At 51.5% G+C, this 11,806-nt stretch overlaps 1 protein-coding gene across 1 annotated transcript; it reads right to left on the bottom strand.

Moving 5' to 3' along the window:
- Positions 1 to 217: 217 nt before the first annotated feature.
- LOC311429983 (uncharacterized protein) lies at positions 218 to 9,813 on the bottom strand (the record flags this gene model as incomplete). Its single annotated transcript, XM_084506322.1, has 17 exons — positions 218 to 351; positions 1,023 to 1,101; positions 1,537 to 1,775; positions 2,159 to 2,341; positions 3,710 to 3,851; positions 4,281 to 4,393; positions 4,646 to 4,723; positions 5,199 to 5,292; positions 5,494 to 5,666; positions 5,922 to 6,074; positions 6,978 to 7,039; positions 7,191 to 7,339; positions 7,822 to 7,959; positions 8,443 to 8,549; positions 8,638 to 8,811; positions 9,049 to 9,163; positions 9,614 to 9,813. The coding sequence occupies 17 exons, from the start codon at positions 9,811 to 9,813 to the stop codon at positions 241 to 243; spliced, it is 2,310 nt and encodes a 769-aa protein (XP_084362448.1). The 3' UTR covers positions 218 to 240.
- Positions 9,814 to 11,806: the final 1,993 nt, after the last annotated feature.

Here is an 11,806-nt window from a genome sequence, read left to right as displayed (position 1 = left end):
CCTAGTTTGCCCACGAGTTTCCCTTGGTACCGTGAAACTCACAGGACACACCTGCAAAAGGCTTGGTCTGATTCCCACAACAGAATTAACACATTTGCTGTTCACAGGATGCTCCTGGTCAGCAAGGGAGACAAGCAGAAGGAATCAGAGGGAATGGTCACACGGCCATGGGAGAGGAGAAGCAAAGCCCGCAAGGGAGAAGAGAAGAAGACAAAGACCCGCACTACATGACGTGCTTTATTAAGTGCCAAGGTGGGCGACAGAACTTGGAATTGAAGGCGGGCTGTTATCTTGTTTTCTGGACTGGGACGTCCTCTGCTCCACCTTCATCTGATCTGTAATCGTGTTCACCTGTGAAAATAGGCAAATGCAAAATAAGGCAATGCACAAGGCAGGAACACGTTTTCACCTCCAATTAACAGTATGTCAAAAGTTAGTGAAGGAAAGTCCAGAAGCTACACACAGAACGTTGTGAGGGAACCTGCAAATGACTCTTGCTCAGCAGTGTTAGACTTAGGACTCTGCAGCCCTCTTCATCCTCGAGTGTCCCTACTCCCTGAGCATTCAAAGTGGGCATTCTTTGGAACACTACTCCTAAAATGCAGCTTCCGCATTCACCTTGAAAACGTTGAAAAGGATCTGCCTTTGAAAAGGCAAACATCTTCTTGCTGCCACCTGGCCCTAACGCAGCCTTCGGTGTGGCATGTCTTTGTCTGGTGCCCATTCTCTCAATACCATTTTTACGGTCATTTTGTCTATTCTCCCTGTCTTTCCCTTCATTCTTTCCCTTATGACTTTGCAGAAGAAGAAGGACACCCTGTATTTTGCACACCCCCCAATGACCAGAGGTCTTCAGCCCTCCCCCATACAGTTGTGCACTCTTCTGATGCTTAGCAGTTGTTTTAGCAGAAAGACGGTGTGTTTTGGAACCACAAAGAGATTCTAACTTGAGGCTCAGAAGCATAAGCTTGCCCACAGATATTCTTTCAGAGGGGTTGAGAATAACATTTATGAATGCTGACCTTAGCCACGCAGGCTTCAGTGGTGCTTCCGGTCTTCCGGTCGAGCTTCGCGTTGGCTTCGTTGAGTCTCTGATAAGCTCTGAAAAATTCGGAGAGATTGAATCAGGAGATTCAGAGATTCTGCTCTCTAGAAGGCCCATATTATTCAAGCATTCATGTTTGCAGACAGGACAATAGGACAGGCAATTTTGCTTCCCTGACTTATATCGCAGAGAACATTACGACGAGGAACACATGATCGGAGTGGCCAGAAGGCCACCTCTTAAAGACGATACCAACTTCAAAAATGCTTTTGTAATGCCACGACCAGTGATGGGTACTGCGGGAACACTGAAGCATTATGAAGGCAGTTCTAAAAGAGAGGAAGGGTTGCAGAGGAGTCTTTTATCAGTACGCCTTTTTAGGCAAATTTACTGACATAACGCCGAGCAGGCAGAAAAAAGGGACGTTAGGAAGAAAATGTACAAGGAAAAAGCAGCATCTTGCTCTCACTCCAAAAAAAGTGCAGACGTACTTTTGGAGGTCCTTTTCTAGGCATCTTCTGAGGTTTACTTCCTGCAGATAGTAGTGCTTGTAACTTGCCAGTCTTGCCTCAATGGACTCATATGGAGAAGTATGCTCTTGCAGTGTCTTTTCCCTAACATCCTCCTCTTTAGAGTCAGCATCTCTGTTTCTGTGCGTTAGCTTCTTTCCCAGAGAAGCACAAGGAGGGAATCTTGTTGGACGTTGCGTGTCCAGAGAGGCTGCCTGTGTCTGAAGCAGATAATGAAATTTCCATCACCGCAAAGAAGAAGAGAACCATCCCCCCACCAGTCACACATAGCCAGTTTCAAGGGCCCAGCCTCACTAAGGGGAGGGCGCTCTCCTCCTCACTACCACCAGCAGTCAAGGCAGAACATGGAAACTACCACAGGTCAACGATCCTATTTCTCAGGAGGAGAAAGTAAGCCTTTTCCAAAGGCTCCATACACAATTCACAGGGACTTCTGCGCCAGTGGAGAACAACGCCTCACAGAAAGAATGAGGGGCAAGACCCCAAATACAAATATGTCCTGCGACTTCTGGTATGAGCACTTGTTCCCTGTCAGGCTCTTTCTTAGCTCTGTCTCTTACTGTTGCTTTTGCTCGTGACCCACCTTGTAAGTCTGCAGAAGATCTTTGAGGTATGCCACCTCTTTTTGCAGCTGGCCATTGGTCTTCTCCAGTTTCTTCTGAGACCCACGCAGAGCAGACAGCTCTTCTTGCAGGTTGCAAGTTTGTGCTTCTAGCTGCCTGCGTTTTTCAGACTCCATCTCCAGCTGCTGCGAAAGTTCTTTGAGCTGTGGAGAGCAAAGCACAAAGGGGTAGGGCCTCAAGATGGTGTTTGTCACCTTCGGACTTGGTATTGAAAGCAAAGTAAAGGCAGGCTCGTCTTTTAACAGGACAGCTTTTAGATCACTGCTGACAGGATTCCCCAAGTTTTCACCCTTCCTCGGTTCTTCTGCAGGGAGACTGGCCTGAAAGGTGCTAGGGACGCTCTTGCCCAAAATGCTCCTCTGCTCATGGGACACCAAACACACCTCTACTCAAACACCAGAAAGAACGCCTATTGTGTGTGTGGGGGGAAGCGCTGCAGTGCAGAACGGAGTAGGCACGAGCAACCAATGCTCTTCCTGTCGTTACTCTGAAAGCTTTGGAAACAGTGCCTCGGGAGGCCACTTTGACATGGCTGCTGGAGGAAGGCATTTTCTTCCTAGGTCAAAGCTGATGTTTGCTTGCAAGGATGCGCAGGATAGAGCAGATGTCCCATGAAGTCCCAAAGGTCAGCTGCGGTGCTGCCTTACTCTCCTCCCCCAGAAATATACCTTTTTTATACATACTAAAAATACAATCGGGAGGTTCCTGCCTTTCATAAAGAGAAAGAAAACAAAACCAAAACCCTCACAAAACAAGCAGACCAAAAAAAGGAAACTTAATCTTCACTTTACACCGCCTCCACACAATGCTACTTCCTTGCAAATAAGAGACCTCTTATAAGGGCAGTGAAGCTACGAGAATGCTACGAGCCTTTGGACTAAGAATGGGCCACCACAAGGGCACTTGACTCCTTCCACAACACCTCCTAAAGCACACGTGTGCCTTAGCAGCACCTCTCAGTAACCAGGGCAAAGGTAGCTAAAGGGTTCCGTGCAACTGAACAAGACAGCTCAAAAGCACTTCTTGCTCCTCGACATCAGGGTGCCCATGGCTAGGGGAAGACGGGCTGAGACAGCGGCTGGTGAGCGAGCGGCAAGTTACAAAAGCGTCACTGGCTCAACTCCTAAGCCAGGGCTCCAGAAGTGATCTTGGGCAAAGCCAACTTCAGACAGGTGGAGTTGCACCTGCCAGACCTGGAAAATGCTGTGGGCCTGTGCCATGGCCTGTGAAGCCACTGAGCCCGCCAGCCTTGCTGTGACTCTCAGCTCGTCCTTCCTCCACAGAGCAGCCTGCCCTCAGGGTGCCCTCACAGATACTGCTCTGCACGTTCATTTTGACCCATAATGGCAACTGCATCTGCGTTCACCTGCTATGGATGACAACAGAAGGTGCACCGAGGAGAGAACAGGCAACTCGCAATACGAGAAGCAGTATAGAAAAGAACAACAGAGGTACAAACATGAACAGACAAAAAAAAGAAATCCAAAAATCCTGCAGAATCCAGAGCTCACCTTTGCTGTTAATTTGTCAGCTTCACAGGCCTCTTCAGAGCAGCTGCTCGTCACGTATCCTGAAGTATTAAACTGGCTCTCTCTTTCTCTGGCCTCGTATTTCCTTAGTTTCTGCAGAGCTCCGTCCAGACGCCTCCTTAACCTGCGCAGCAAATTAGTCAAGAGAACAACGAGCTGAAGGAACTACCCGCCCGTTTCACATTCTCAGACATAAACAGCATAGAGGTGGCTTGCTTCTTCTTTAACACGCTTGACAGACCAGGAGTTACTGAGAAAAAACAGCGTTCCAGTGCCACAGGTCACTTGGAGGGTCCACCTTGCGCCTCAACGGAGGAACAAATGGAGAAGGGACTTCCTTCCCTCCCAGGAGACTTGCAGGGCAACCTGCATTTGAAGTTCTTTTGGCAGCTCTGTAAAACCATAGGCACGCGTACAGAAGAGCCTTGTAAGGCCTAGCGTGAGGCTTGAATTTGCTCACACACCGTTACCCTCACCTACTTTTACAATCAGCCTCCATGAAGCTTGATTTCTGCTCTATGGGATCTCTCTTTAGAGTGCTAACAAGCCATACCTGTCACATTCTCTCTGCAGTTTGCTGTTGCTTTTCATTTCCTGCTGGAGGCGCACTTCGACTGGGCGTTTCAACTTGACCTGCTGCTTCTGTTCCGTTCTCTCACACTGATGCTTTCAAAACAGAAAAGATGCATGGTAGAACCAGCGCAGGGACAGTATCTACATGTGGTATGTGCAGAATGCCTAGGCAGAACTGGGTAGCGGTACTGGGGAAGCAGGGGGAGCAGGGCTTCCCCTTCCCTTGAACGTGCCCTGCCATAAAAGCAGGAGGGTTCCCCATGGCTCCCCATGTCTTTCCACCCACTGCCTGCCCAGCAGGTATTCAAAGGCTGAAATAGTCATTCACAGAAAGCATTCCCATACCTGCTCGTGCGGAGGCCCGTCTGCGGTCGTCTGTGCTGACTGAAAGGGAGTTACCAAGATCTCCCGGGGATTACGAGCCTACAGAAGCACAAGAAGAAGTGAAAAGTCATGCTGCATGCAACTTTCCTGCCTCACATCTCTCTGCTGCTCTTCCCCTCCTGCCAGTCCCAGTAGAGCACCGGGCTCACGTTCGCCTCACCGCCTCCCCAGGCGGACAAGAAGAATCATTTGCTTCGCAGACGCCACCGATGAAAGCCCCTCCTTTACACCAAGAGGAACTGCTTTGTTAGCGACCGCGTGGCATTTCAGGTCGGGGCTGTGCAGCACTGTGCAAACTTGACAACTACCTCTCATGCAGGAGGACTATCTCAAGTGCGGCCTGAGATCTACAGTATCACCACTGGTCTAAAGCAGAAACTACCCAGACCGGTGCATTCCAGTGAATCCTGCTTACTTTCCTACTTACAGGGAATCCATCTTACTTTGTCCCCACAGAACTACTTAGCCAGGCGCAGGAGCTCACAGGGAAGAGGGAAGTTTGTCACTGACTTACTGAGGCAGAGGCTTGCGGGCATCTCTGAAGGGCTTCAGTCAGTCTGCTTTGTTGCTGGATTGTGGCTTCCAATCTGTCACTTCTAGCTTCGAGTCTGAAAGAGAAATATGGGCCTTGTTGTGGAACTCCACAAGAGCACACAGTTGGAAAGAGCAGTGTGCAAGAACGTAAGCTGAAGCAAAGGCTTCTTTCCAAATCAAGTGTTAACTTTCTGCGATGTGACGAGGCAATCCCCGTGCGTTCACACAGTCCCAGAAAGCAGCGCCTCGCCCCTCTGTCTTACTACCCTGCCTACCCTTGCACGCGTTCTCTCAGCTCTCGGAGAGCTGCAGTTCCAGAGGATGCCTCCAGAAGGTCTTGCACTTCCTGGGAAGAATCTGCTTCTTCTCTCTTCTTATCCTGCTGTACTGTCTCCAGGTGTTTTGTCCAGTCCTCAGTCTGAATAAGCTTTTGTTTCGATTCCTTCACCTGCAAAACCACAGGAAGAATCAATCCATGGTAGTCAGCCTAGTCTCTACGGAGGGCACTTGACTGCTCCCACTCTCAAACCCCCATGCATGTTACTTCACTGCAGGTTGTACTAACCCCTCTCCTATAGCTCTCAAGATTTTCTACAGCATTTCCTGAATGCCCGTTGTGTTGGTCACCAGCAGAGAGGGGGAAGAAGGGAAGAGAAAGGACAACCACCCTCGGATTTATCCCTATAGTGCAGCCTTTCCATACCTCAGCTTTAACCTTCTTCAATTCCTCTCTCAAGTGCTCTGCGTCTTTCTCATCGTCCCCATGCTGGCTCTCAGTAGCTTCAGGTGGGGCTTCTGACACAGACACACTTTCAGGAGCACCAGGAAGCTCCATCTGCAGCTGTCTGTCTCGATCCTACAGAAATGGGGTTCCGTGAGCATGACAAAGTCAGTGAGAACAGGGGAATATGAGCTGCGCTTTTACTCATTAGCTTCTGCAACGAGGTCAGTCTTCTGCCTGAAACAAAGCATTGGAAGCGCCCCACCGCCGGGCATCTGCACAGCTGGGGACCTCTCTCCATCTTTCTTAGCCTCAACTAGCAGCAGCTCTTTGTGAGGGTTTCTGTTGCTTAAAACACAGGGAAGGCTTAACGTTTTTTCTCTTCTTGGAACATAGGCGGAGAGCCTGGGCAGGGGCTTTCTGCCTACGCAAGAAGGCGGGCAGTGGAGAATGGAATCTGCAGAACTATTGTTGCCTCCAGGGGCATTTCAGCACTTGTAAAGCAGAGGCCAGACTTCTTTCTGCCAGAGCTTAAGCACGGCCTGGAATCTCCCTGCAGCTTCTGAGAACATGCTCGCAACCAAGGAATGCACACTGCAAGCAGAGCTGCAAGCCCTCAGTGCTATTCCCTGGTATGTATGTCTTCGTTGTTGGCCTTAAAAGTTGCCACGTAAAGGTTACCGGAGCGCTGGTGAGGTATGGTGACCAGCAATGGCCACTACCGCCAGCCCCTTTGAGAAGCTCAGAAGATTTTAAGCAGCAGGAAGAACCTTTGCTGCTTCATTATATAGAATATGCTTCCCCTCGGCTGGAACTCTAACTGAAAGGCCAGCTGCAGCGAGACCCAGGTCTCCTAGCACCTTGACCAACCTTTGTCCCAGTGCAAACTGAAGAGCTGGGCTGGAGCACAAGTAGTTCAAGGGCCCCCAGTCACAAACATGTGGCAGAGGCAGCAAGAGAGGGAAGCGAGCCCAGAGGTAAACCTGCCCCAAAGTAAGTGAGCCAAGTGGCAGCCAGTGGGTCCTTCACAGAAAGTACCTTGTGATCCCAGGGCAATTCAGCCTCTTCCTCCTGCTCTGCTCCTACAGCTGGCAGGGCGCCTACAAGGGATGGACGAAGCAAGACAGTGTGAGCATTCCTGGCACTCTGCGTTTCCCTGCCAGTCAAGCCCTGACCCCAAATACGGGAAAGGGTCTGACATCAGGCCACATTACTTGTCCTCATCGGCTCTTCCACACTACAGGCTCCTACCTTCTCCATCCAAAGCACATGTGGCCACTGTAAAGCACTTAGTCCTTGGAGAGCACGATCTGCTGGGGACTGCTGTGTCTTGCGCAGCATCAGCAGAAGCTTCTCCCGTCTTTTCACTGCGTGCGGGTTCTTGCAGTTTCCTGGCAATGCTACGCGTAGAAAGAGAGAACGTACAGGCAGTCAGATCCAAAACATCGTTGCCCGGGATCCTGGCTCTTGCTGAGGACAGCAAGTGACTTGGAACCGGTTCAGAACTGTCTGTGTGCGGTGTCAGTCTCCCCACGATGGTGGACCTGCTATGCCACCAGGGATCTCTTGGAGGGTTTATCTGAAGGGACACTGGTAAGATCCCCACTGAAAGAACAGGCGCCTCTTCCCTGCTTAGTGGAGTGGAACTGGGCTTAGCAACACAAGCGGGATTTCTAGGAGAGCCTTGTGGGTGGAAGTTCTCCTCTACTTCCAAATCCTCTCTTGACTTGGGAAGGAGACTTATGAGAAGACATCACTGAGCCCAGCTTCAAGAATGGTCTGAAGATATCATTAAGCCTTTGTGCATCTACCACAAAGGGTGACAAATCAGCACGGACACGGACAACTCAGCCGCTCTAACAGCGACGTACAAAACGCTCACCCAGCATGTCCCGACTGGAGAGCATAATCCACAGCCGTGTAGCCAGTGAAATCTTTGCAGGTAGTGTTGGCACCGTAGGAAAGAAGCAGCTCTACTATCTCCATTTCCCCAACAGAAGCGGCAAGCATAAGAGCAGTCCTAAAACATCCAAAAGATGATATATGAAACATGGCAGCATTTGCAGGCTCTGTGTTGTTATTATTCTAATCCCTGTCTACTCCCCAAACAATTCCCTCCCCGATTCCTACGAGCTGAGGGAAAGCAAAGCCACAACACACAGGGGAGTGTTGCAGGACTGAGGCTGGAAGGCACCTCGGGACGCCTTCTGGCCAACCGTGTCCCCAGAGCAGACTCAGCCACGAGTCCAGACCACGTTGCTCAAGGCTTCTTCCACGCTGCTCTTCAAAGCCTCCAAGGATGGAGGCTGCTCAAACCCCTGGCACCACCTGCTCCCTTGATTAACCTTCCTCATGCTGAGAGGGTTTCTCCTAAGCAGCTCTGGGAAGGCCTCTTGTTTCACTTCATGCCCATTGTCTCTTGGACAACACTGACTCTCTTTCTCCGGATCCTTCCAGTGACAACGCTAAGGAGACCCGCATGCACTTTGGAGCAACGCCTCACCTTTCAAGGTCATTTTTAGCACACGCAGTCGCTCCTTTTTGAAGAAGAAGCTTTACCATCTCTTTCTGATGGCAGGAGATAGCAAGAAGAAGCGGGGTATTTCCCTCCTGAAAGCGTAAAGAATCCCAGTCAGAACAACCCAGATGAATTATGTGCCTTTCCCAAAGAGCAGCGCTACCCATACTCAAAACTTACCCAGTTCTTTGTTTCAAGCTGTGCACCATGCTCAACTAACATCTCTGCTATAGATGTGTTAGGAGCTGCGGCAGCCAGGTGAAGGGCAGAGTTGCCTCTGCAAACTCTCAAGTTTGGGTCGGCATGGCGCTCTAGCAGCATCGCCACGCATTCTTCATGCTGGCTCTCCACTGCCTGCAAACAACACAAAGGAAGGACTCGTGCCATGTTTCGCTCTGTCACAGCTACAGCAGCTTCCCAGTGCTGGAAGACAAGAGTGTCTTCCAAGACGAGCTCGCGTACGCCTATTACGTGCCGATTACAACTTTCAGGCTTCTCTACAGGTTGGCGTGAAGAATGCAGCAAGACACTTGTCACTTGAAGCGCAATCGATAAAGCCCCACTTAGAGCAGAGTAACGTGTTCCACATACCTTCATCAGTGGCGTTTTGCCAGTGCTGTCGCAAAGGTTCAGCAGGCACTTCTCTTGCACCAGGAATCGAACAACATCTGCATGGCCGTTCGCACAAGCAAGGTGCAGAGGTGTCCTAAAACCAAAATAAATTAGCTTTCCACAGGAAGGCAGTGCCTGAAATCACTCCTGGCTGTGGAACACGTGCAGGGCCACGAGTCTCCACTTGCCAATGCCAAGCGGAACGAAAGCTTTGGAGGCTGTGGAACTCCATGAAGACCGTGAAGTCTGTGTAAGCCTTCGAGTTTTTCCACAATCACTCAAGCGGCAGAAGGGCGGTGAATGCCCTGACGCTGACCACCAGACAGGAGAGAACTGCTCATGCCCGAGCGGCTGCTAAACAACCCCAGAGGGAGAGGACAGAGCGGTGGCGGTCGGCGGCATGCCCTTTGAGCAGCGCTCGAGCCGCCCCAGCAATTGCAAGCAAAGCTGGATTTTTCCCCTCTGCCAGCTGAGAGGGAAAAGCTCGCGCGCCACGGGAGAGCGATCCCACTCCAAGCCTTTAAGATGCCCCCCAGCCCCTCACCGCTTTGCCTGGTCTAGACCGTTTTTGCCTAGTTTCTTCAGCCACCAGTGCTGCCTCATCCAGGCCAGGTCGCCATGGGCGGCAGCGTGGTGCAGCCCATGCAGGCCCTCCTCTGGCAGCTGGTGGGCATCGCTGTCTCTGGACAGCGAAGTGCTGCTGGGCGTCGGATGCGCCTTGCCCCGCTGGAGGAACCTCCCCATTCTGAAGCAAGGATGTGGGCACAAGCCCACCTGGGGCCACCGGAGCCCTGCGGGCCCTGCTTGGGTCCGACACGGACAGGCGCAGGGGCAGGGGAGCCGAGCCCCGAGCAGCGGCTGTGGCCTAGCACTCCCAGGCAGGGCACGGACGCACCAAGGCTCCCAGCCAGGGCAGCGCTGTTGCTCCCACAGCAGAGGCAACAGCACTGAGCACTGCTGCTGGCAGCGGTGCATCTACACTGTGTCTCAGCGTTGTGTCACATTATGTCACAATGGGTGTCACCAGGGGCGTCACTAGGTGTCGCCTTAAGTTGGAGGGCCTGTGGTGGTTTTAGCGTGCTGGGCAGCTAAACCCCACAACCGCTCTCTCACTCCCCCTCCTTTAGATGAGGAGGGGGAGAAGTAAAGCAAAGAACAACTCACGGGTTGAGATGAGGATAATTTAATTAAAGGGAAATAATTATAATAATTAAAGAAAGACTACCGTGAACTAAACAATTTAACTAAGGGGAAATAAAAAGGGAAAGGGGAAAAGGGAGGGGGAAAAGGAAAAATAAAAAAAAAAGAAGGGAGGAAAACAAACAAACAAAATAAATGAAGGCTATATGGAAGTGCAGAGGAAAGAAATTACTCTCTACTTCCCACAAATGAGCGATGATTGACCACGTCCTTGAAGCAAGGCCTCAACGCACGCAGCCGGGTGTTCGAGAGGAGGACCGACGTTTTCCCAACGAGAGCCCACCCCTCCCCTCTTCTTCCTGTTTCCACCTTTTATTGCTGAGTGTGATATCGCATGGTATGGAATATCCCTTTGATCGGTTTAGGTCAGCTGCCCTAGTGATGTTTCTCTCCTCACTTTTTGCCCACCCCCTAGGAGGGTTAGAGAAAGGCCCAATGCTGTGCCACTGCTGCTCAGCAGTAGACACAACACTGGTGTGATAACACTGCTGTTCCAGCTACAAGTACAGAGTACGGCACTGTACGGGCTGCTGCCGGGAAAGTTAACATTCCAGCCAGACCCAGTACAGGGCCACACTCCCCCACAGTCCAGCAGTGACTGCGGCAGTTTCTGGCTCCTGCCTGAAGAGCTCTTTGTGCCTCAGTTGATGTTCTTCCGCAGCGTGGATGGGGATCTCGGGCCATGCGACGGGGCTGGGCTCCTCAGGAGGCATCGAGAACATGCCTGGCTGGCAGGGGCACTGCATTACTTCCCTGGGGCCATGGTTGAGCTGGCACCCGCCCCAGTTGTACTGGGTCTGGCTGGGATGGAGCTAACATTCCCTGCAGCAGCCCATATAGTGTTGTTCGCTGCACTTGTACAGAATCGTAGAATCATAGACTCATTAAGGCTGGAAGTTGCCTTCAGGATCATCTGGTCCAACCATCACCCTACTACCAATGTCACTCACTAACCCACATCCCTAAGCGCCAGGTCCAACCTTTCCTTGAACGCCCCCAGGGACAGTGACGCCACCACCTCCCTGGGCAACCCGCTCCAATGCCCGACTGCTCTTTCTGACAAGAAATGGCTCCTAATTTATAACCTTATCCTCCCCTGGTGCAGCTTGAGGCCATTCCCTCCAATCCTGCCACTAGTTACCTGAGAGAAGAGGTGGACCCCAGCTCGCCACACCTTCCTTTCGGGTAGCTGTAGACGGTCATGAGGTCTCCCCTGAGCCTCCTCTTCTCCAGACTAAACAACCCCAATTGCCTCAGCCGCTCCTCACGGGACTTGTGTTCCGGGCCCCTCACCAGCTTCGTAGCCCTTTTCTGGACACGTTCCGGGGCCTCGATGTCCTTCTTGCACTGAGGAGCCCAAAGCTGAACACAGTACTCAAGGTGCAGCCTCACCAAAGCAGAGTACAGGGGAACAATCACCTCCCTGTTCCTGCTGGCTACACTGCTCCTGATACTAGCCAGGATGCCATTGGTCTTCTTGGACACCTGGGCACACTGCCTGCTCATGTTCAGGCCAGGATCGGCCAACACGCCCAGA

Source organism: Aythya ferina (assembly GCF_964211825.1).
Source record: "Aythya ferina genome assembly, chromosome: 1".
NCBI classification, from domain to species: Eukaryota; Metazoa; Chordata; class Aves; order Anseriformes; family Anatidae; genus Aythya; species Aythya ferina.
The sequence above is the reverse complement of the archived record's forward strand: the minus strand, read 5'-3'. Positions and strand labels throughout refer to the sequence as shown.